This window comes from Monodon monoceros, unplaced genomic scaffold (assembly GCF_005190385.1).
Source record: "Monodon monoceros isolate NGI ecotype Baffin Bay Population unplaced genomic scaffold, NGI_Narwhal_1 Super_Scaffold_8, whole genome shotgun sequence".
Lineage (NCBI taxonomy): Eukaryota > Metazoa > Chordata > Mammalia > Artiodactyla > Monodontidae > Monodon > Monodon monoceros.
Window position 1 is genome coordinate 52725062 of NW_021703785.1, and position 8353 is coordinate 52733414.

Here is an 8353-nt window from a genome sequence, read left to right on the forward strand (position 1 = left end):
GGAGAGGGAGAGGGAGGGGGAGAGGGAGAGGGAGAGGGAGAGGGAGGGGGAGAGGGAGAGGGAGAGGGAAAAGCTCTGGGGTCTCTTTTTCTTCCTATAATCCCATCATAGGGCCCCCACCCTCACAACCTCATCTAAACCTGTGTACCTCCTAAAAGCCTCACCTCCAAATACCATCACGTTGGAAGGAACACAAACATTCTGTCCATGAGAGCACCTCTGAAATCAATTGTTATGTGTGGGGCTATTTCTGGATACTGCTCTGTTCTGTTCCATGGATCTATATGTCTGTCTCTATGCCATGTTACACTGTCCTGATTACTGTACTCTATAATAAATCTCAAAGTCAGGTAACATTATGGGAGTTCCCTGGTGGCCTAGTGGTTAGGATTCTGGGCTCTCACTACCGAGGGCCCTGGTTCAATCCCTGGTTGGGGAACTGAGATCCTGCAAGCTGTGTGGCGCGGCCAAAAAAAAAAAAAAAAAAACAAAGTAATAGTAGTACTTCCAACATTGTTCTTCACAGTTGTTTTGGCTGCTATAGGTTCTTTGCGTTTCCATAGGACTTTTAGAATCAGCCTGTCAATTTCTCTAAAAAATGCCTGCTGGGATTTTGATTGGAGCTGCTTTTAAACAATAGATAAAAGAGAAAGAACTCACATGTTAACAATACTGAATCTTATGATTCATGAAAATGGTATATCTCTCTATTTTGGTCCTTAATTTCTCTCAGCAGTGTTTCACAGTTTTCAGTATACAGGTCTTACATATTGTCTTAGTTTGCTGGCGCTGCCATAACAAAACACCATAGACTTAGTGGCTAAGACAACAGAAATTTATTTCTCACAGTTCTGTAGGCTGGAAAGGGTGTCAGCATAGTCAGGTTCTGGTGAGAACTCTTCCTGGCTTGTAGAGGTCCACCTTCTCACTGTGTCCTCACATGGCAGAAAGAAAGCTCTCTGGAGTCTATTTTTATAAGGGCACTAATCCTACCACCAGGACCCCATTCTCATGACCTCATCTAAGCTTAATTACCTCCCAAAGACCTCACCTCCAAATACAATCACATTGGTGATTAAGGCTTCAACATATGAATTTTGGGGAGATACAAACATTCAGTCTATAACACAAAAACTTTCATCAAATTTACCCCTAAGTATTTCATAGTTTTGATGTTAATGTAAATGATAATGCTTTAAAAATTTTAAGTTCTGATAGTTTCTTTCAATGTAAATACAACTGATTTTTATAATTAATCTTATCTTGCAACCTTTCTAAACTCCCTTATTAGTCCTAATAGCTTTTTAAAATAATAGATTCCTTAGGATTTTCCAGAAATAATCATGCTATCTGTGAATAAAAACGGTTTTACTCCCTCCTTTCCAATCTGGATGCCTTTTATTTCTTTTTCTTGCAAGGAGTGGCTTGAATTATCAGTACCGTAGAATGAATAGAAGTGATGAGAAGACACATGCTTGCCTTATCCCTGATCTTAGGAGAGAAATATTCAGTCTCTCCCTATTAGGTATGCTGTTGGCTGTAGGATTTATGTAGATGCCCTTTTTTAGTTGGCTGGAGCTCTCTTCTATTCCTAATTTGCTGGAAGTTTTTTATCTTAAATTGATGTTGGATTATAACAAGTATCTTTCATGCATCTAGAATTCTCTTTCTAAAACGTAAATTTAATCATTCACTCTTTTGCTTGAAGTCCATCAAAACCCTCCCATCACCTCTAGAATAAAGTTCAAGTTTTTTATCATGCTATACATCTCCTGTTGCTTCTCAAAATACAGTCTATGTTATTCCACTATCAAACTACTTATAGTTCTATGAATGTACCAATTTTATTTCAGGACTCTGTGAATTTTTTCAGGTTCTTTTTGTCTGGAATATCATCCTCCTCACCCCCTAACCCTCAAACCTATCCCAGACACCTAATCATTCAAGTGAACTCCAGATATTTTTTAAAACTCAACCGATCACTCCTCTTTCAGTGTTAAATCTGTGTTTGCGCTTCTACTGTTGACACCACTTCCCTGCATGTAATTATTTGTTTACTTATTTGTCTCCCTCTTTAATAGACGGTGAGTAGTGTAAAAGTGAGGACTATATTCAGCAAAATGCTTAATAGAAATTAGGCCCTCAACATAAGTGAAATAACATCTGTAAAACTCTTTGAAGATTGACAATTTTTTTTTTTTTTTTTTTTTGAGGCACGCGGGCCTCTCACTGTTGTGGCCTCTCCCGTTGCGGAGCACAGGCTCCGGACGCGCAGGCTCAGCGGCCATGGCTCACGGGCCCAGCCGCTCCGCGGCATGTGGGATCTTCCCAGACCGGGGCACGAACCCGCGTCCCCTGCGTCGGCAGGCGGACTCTCAACCACTGCACTACCAGGGAAGCCCGAAGATTGACAATTTTTATAGAAAATTTCTTTATAGAAATCTAAGACATTATTATCTTTGTATTATATCCTATTGTCAGCATGTATTCTTTTCTGAAAGTGACTAATGCAATGCAAATACTTATAAGAAATCTATATTACCAAAAAGGTATAATTATTATCATCATATCTCTGTTGATGCACTAATACCTAAAGCCATTATCAAAATCTGGTCCCATACTGCCTACCAGGGCCCCAGCAAGGATATCTTACATAATGTTTACAAGTATTATTTCATTTAATTGTCATGAAAACCTTACAGGCAGGTCTTGTTATTATCACCATTTTACAAATGAGAAAACAGAAGCATGGAGAGTTTAAACCATGGAACCGGAAGTAGCAAATCTCTTCTTTTAAACTAGGCAGTTCAGCTCTAGAGCAGCAGTCCCCAACCTTTTTGGCACCAGGGACAGGTTTCATGGAAGACAGTTTTTCCTTGGCCTAGGGTGGGGGGCAGGGGGAGATGGTTTTGGGATGATTCAAGTGCATCACATTTATTGTGCACTTTATTTCTATTATTATTACATTGTGATATATAATGAAATAATTATACAACTCACCATAATGCAGAATCAGTGGGAGCCCTGAGCTTGTTTTCACTTGTCACTCACTGATAGGGTTTTGATATGAATCTGCAAGCAATTGACGTATTATGGTCTCTGTGCAGTCAAACCTCTCTGCTAACGATAATCTGTATTTACAGATGCTCCCCAGTGCCTCAGCTCCACCTCAGAGCATTAGGCATTAGATTCTCATGAGGAGCGCATAACCTAGATCCCTCGCATGCGCAGTTCACAGTAGGGTTCGCGCTCCTATGGGAATCTAATGCCACCACTCATCTGACAGGAGGCAGAGAGGTAATGTGAGCAATGGGGAGCGGCTGTAAATACAGATGAAGCTTTGCTCGTTCGTCTGCTGCTCACCTCCTGCTGTGGCCCAGTTCCTAACAGGCCACAGATCGGTACCTGTCCGTGGCCCAGGGGCTGGGGACCCCTGCTCTAGAGCATATTCTTTTCATTTCTATGTTATATTTAATAAAAAAAACCTTTAAAAATTAAATACACTGTTTTAATTTTTGCCCCTTTAGCTATATTAACAGAAAACAGTTATGTCTAATTATGCTGAATACAAAAACAAGTATGGCTTCCAGATGCCTGTGGTGGAATTATGAACATATTTTGAAATTTAAGGAACACAGAAATGTTCCTTACCTACCTGAAATGTTCACTGGCAACTTGTAATTCATAAGAACACAGGCTTAAAAACTTAACCTTCTTTCAATTCAGAATTTTAGGAAAAACTATCAAATAGAGTGAATTTAAAGTAATTCTATGTGACATATTTTTTATGCTTATTTATAGTCACAGTGACATTGTTGAATGTTTGCACACTGGATGTGTAAAATGTTCCATGAAACTGGAATACTCATGTAGACTTTACTTAGGGATACCAGAATAATTTAGAAGGCGTAAATATGAAAAACAGACATTTTAAGTTGCCTCCTCAGAGTTATTAAGTTATGCTTAATAACTTTCCTGTTACAAATTTAATATAGCTTTGAAGAACATAAAGACTCATTTAAAAGACTGTGTGAAATAGGTTACCTGCAAATTGAACAGGACTTTTTTGTTTTTTTCTATTTCTGATGTTTGTGATAGTTGTTGCTGTGCAACTTGCTTGATAGCATCAGTTAATGAAGATGTGTCTTGTTTAGCCAGAGCTAGACAAAATAAAGCACATAATAACAATCTAAATGCAAACATTCTAAGAAACATGTTTCTTCACTCAAAGTCATGGAAATTGTTATGTTTTCTCAAAAATAAACTAAATTTAGGGTTGGTACTCTTCCTTTTTGACTATAAACAAAACCAAAATCAAAGGCCATAAAAACAGATAATTCAAAGTCACCTACTACAATATTATACCTGTTACTTTATGGAACAGTATAAATATTTTGACTGTCCTAAAAATTTTTATCTAGACCATTTGCACATATACTACAATTATAGTGGTACCATAACCATTTCTCAATTGCAGTTGATGAATTTTCATTATAGGCCTGCATTTTCAGGTTGTTATACTTTTTCTAAACATTCCATAAGTTTCCTCCCGGTAAACTTCAACAGCTTCCCTCTATTCTAATTTGCTACTAATTTTAACACAATTATCCTAGCATACTACTTTTCTGTTACCGCTCATCTTTTAGTTATATATTTCTGAAGATAGCTTCATTACCTTCTTCAGGAACTCCTTGACTCTCCCTTTCTTCGTTGCCTGACATTCTTGTGTCTCTTTTCCCCTTTTTAGTTCACCTTCTTTACTCCTACAAAATAATCAGTGTAGATAATCTTTCACTTTTCTTTTTTTTTTTCCGTCATGTATGAGTGATCCTGAAAGTAAATTAACTGTCAAATATCTCACAAGGATGACAATGACATTCGTCATCAGCTCCAAGAATTAAAATACAATGACTGAGTGAGAGATCTGGGGAAAAAGTAGAACTGTCCTTCCATCTTGGTTGTCCTGCTTTTCACCTGTTATGACCCTGGGAAGTTTCTTAATTTCTTTGCTCATCAGTGCTCTCATCTGTAAAACCTCATAGGGCTGTTGTAATAATTAATGTATGTAACATGCTCAGCACAGTAAATGACACACAGTGAGTAATTATTCTGGATTAGTAGCTAGTGCCTCTAGAACTATTATGAAATGGATTCTAAAACTATAACCAGAATCTGTGAAGAACAGTGCCAAGCTGAATTAGCAACTTCTGTCATGGGTATAGGATGCAGGGAATATGGCACTCCTGTGTAAGGCCAGGGTAAGCCTTACGCAAGTTTAAAATCACCATTCAATCTCTTCTATACGTAGGAGAAATGGATGAGATGAAGGGGTAGATTGTCTTCTCCCCTGAAAGGTGGAGAGAAAGAGTTCTTTCCTGTACCAGTGCAACAAATGAATGCTGAGTTGGCAGAGTTAAAGGCACTACCAGTCTTTGGAAAAAGAGTATCTGATTGTGCCCGTCCATTCCTATACAAAGGAAATCATACAATTTTGCATGATTAATAAAAGGAATGTAGTGTTCCTGCTTAACATTTGAACATATGGATTTTTCTTTTTAGATGACATCCTTTTAAAAACATCTTCTCCCTAAAACCACCTAGTTTCTCTGAAGTTCATGCCATCATGAGCTTCAGGTGAGTAAAGTAAGAAAAAGTAAAAAGTAAAGTAAGCTTTACTCTTCCTTATTATCAGTTGACTTCTAAATCTGTACCCTTCACTCCTAGATTACAGTATCTGACTTACTGTGTCTCTATTGCTACTTTTTAAAATATTTCTTTGGAATTTCAACATCCACACAGGTGGTGCTTTTAATACCCTGACTTCTCAGTTCTTTGATGTTTTTCCTTATCCATCCTCCCCAGCCACCCACAGAGTATCACTACACCTCATCCATAATCTCAGATTCAAACACTTATTTTTCAGCTCATCCCTCCTAGTATTTTGACTGTAAGAGCTGTTCAACCACATTGACTCTTCTACCTTTTCATGGTCCCTTAGCCTTTCATGTACTCACATCACTTACCCAGTTTAGATTCCTTTGCATTCAACCTCACTTTTTTTGTACCGCTCTCTCCCTGTCCTACTTCCCTGGAAAAATTCCAACTAGTTGCTTTGCTTACATACTAGTAGCTGAATATGCCTCAAGAAAAGCACACACCTGTGCTGTGGTCTCACTTAAAATTCAAGACACTTTATGTCAAGTGGGCCTTTGATGCTAGGCCCCTAGGATTCATCAAGTTTCATGGATGATTATTTCATTCCTTCTTCTCTGTCTTCAAACCTCCCACATCTCTTTCCCCCTCCTCTTTCAGTTGATAACCCATCTTCTTATTTAACTGAGATAGTAGGAAAATATCAGAGAGGGTGGTAAATCACCCCATCTACCAGTCTTCCTGGACCTATACCTATATACTAGTCTATTCTTTTCTTGCAGTGAATAAAGTGTACTTGCTCTGACCTAGGGCCAATCCTCTTCTTCTGTACCCCTTCCTCTCCTACTCAAGGACATTGCTCCTTCAAACGTCCCATCAATAGAATTTCCTCCTTTATTTGGTCAAACATATTATCCTGGACGGCCTATCGTATAATCATCAACAACAATAACCACTTTTGCTTGACACTTTAATCTCTTTCAGCTATTGACCCCTTTCTTTGCTCTCCTTTATAGCCAAGATCCTTGCTGTCTACCTCCTCTCCACCTATTCTTCTTGAACCCGAATTAATCGTTTACAACTCTAAAGTTCTTATCAAGGTATCTATGACATCCACATTGCCACTTCAATGGCAAGTTTGGTCCTCATCCTCCTTAACGTATCCATGTCATTGACACATTTGATCATGCCCTCCTCCTTGAAACAACATACTTCTTGGTTTCCTTTGCCGGCTCCTCCTCACCTTTCTCATTTACGTTAGAGCGCCCTAGCACTCAGTCCTCAGGCCTCTTCGTTTCTCTAAACTTACTCTGCAGGTAATGCCATCCAGTTCTATGGCTTTAAACTCCCCTTATAGGCTCACAACTCCCAAATTCATATCCCTAACCTGACATCCCTCTTGAGCTCCAGACTCATACACAATTTCCTACTTGATATTTCCACTTGAATTTTTTATAGGCATTTCAACTTACTATGTTCCGAACCGAACTCTTTATGTCTCTGTCCACTCTATCACTACCCCTAAACCTGCTCCTTCATGGTCTTCTCCATCCCAGTAAATTATAAGTTCATTTTTCTTATTCACACTCAAAACTCTAGAATATTGTCAGGGAGGTATCTAGAAGGATATAGAGCCCAAGGCAATTTAATCAGCCTTGCCCAAGATAATCATAAATGAGAGCTCATTGTTGATGTTCCATAGACCCTTTGGGGAATCATTTGAGATATTCCCCAAGTATGTGGCCCAAGACTGCTGCCCCAATTGTTTTACTCAATAGACAAATCAGAATCTTGACTCTTTTCTTTCTCTTACATGCTGCATGCAATTCTTTTGGCAAAACTCACTGGTTCACCCTTAAATTATATTGGAATCCAACCACTCCTTACCTCTTCCAAATACTATCTTAGCTAAGAAGGCTTCCCTGATAATCCCTCTAAAACATGACCTTCATCCCCCATTTCCTTACCCTGCCTCATTTTTCTTAACAGCATTTATCACTTTTATCATTTTTCTTTTTTTATTTCCTTTTACTAATGTAAGCTCCATGAGGGAAGAGACCTAGAACAGTGCCTGGAACATAACAGGTGTCTAACTATAGTCTATCTCCACTTCAGTTGACCCTGTTCTACTGATAGAATAATGCTTCTGAAACACTGTTCTGATCACATCAAATAGCAACCAATCTCTCAACTCCACCTTAGATGCATCTTCTTTAAGAAGTTTTTCTGATCTTTCTGGGTATATATGATCTCTCTCTCTCTCTTTTTAGTACAATTGTTTCTATATCTCTATTATACCAAGATAGATAACAGTCTAGGTCTCAGGGTAAGACAGGGCTAATCTTGAAGCTAGGTTGTGCCACTTACTAGTTTATTAGGTAAATTCTTTCCAACCTGAGCCTCAGATTCCTTGTCAGTAATAGTACTTTCCTCATTAGATTCTTGTGAGGATGAAGTGAAATAATGAATATAAAGCATTTAGCAAATTCCTGCCACTCAACAATTTCTATTCCTACTGTTTACATTACTTTATACTATATTTCCCTATTAGACTATAAGCTCCAGGAAGTCTTACTCATTTTTGTATTCTTTAAAGTATTTGATGAAGAAACCAAAAAAAAAAAATTAAGAAAATTAGATTTATACAATAAAAAATAAAGTAACTGGTACTTCTTGATATCTATTTCTGAAGCAGCACAAA

The 8353-nt window shown here is 38.1% G+C and overlaps 1 protein-coding gene across 1 annotated transcript in view; it reads right to left on the reverse strand.

The window, feature by feature from the left end:
* Positions 1–5119, reverse strand: part of CCDC122 (coiled-coil domain containing 122) — a 36573-nt gene extending 31454 nt beyond the window's left edge. The window contains exons 1-2 of the mRNA XM_029210358.1: positions 4676–5119; positions 4045–4160 (exon numbers count right to left, since the gene is read on the reverse strand). Coding sequence (XP_029066191.1) covers positions 4045–4160; positions 4676–4721 — 162 coding nt within the window. The 5' untranslated portion in view covers positions 4722–5119. The remainder of the gene's footprint in view (positions 1–4044; positions 4161–4675) is intronic.
* Between the last annotated feature and the right edge of the window lie 3234 nt (positions 5120–8353).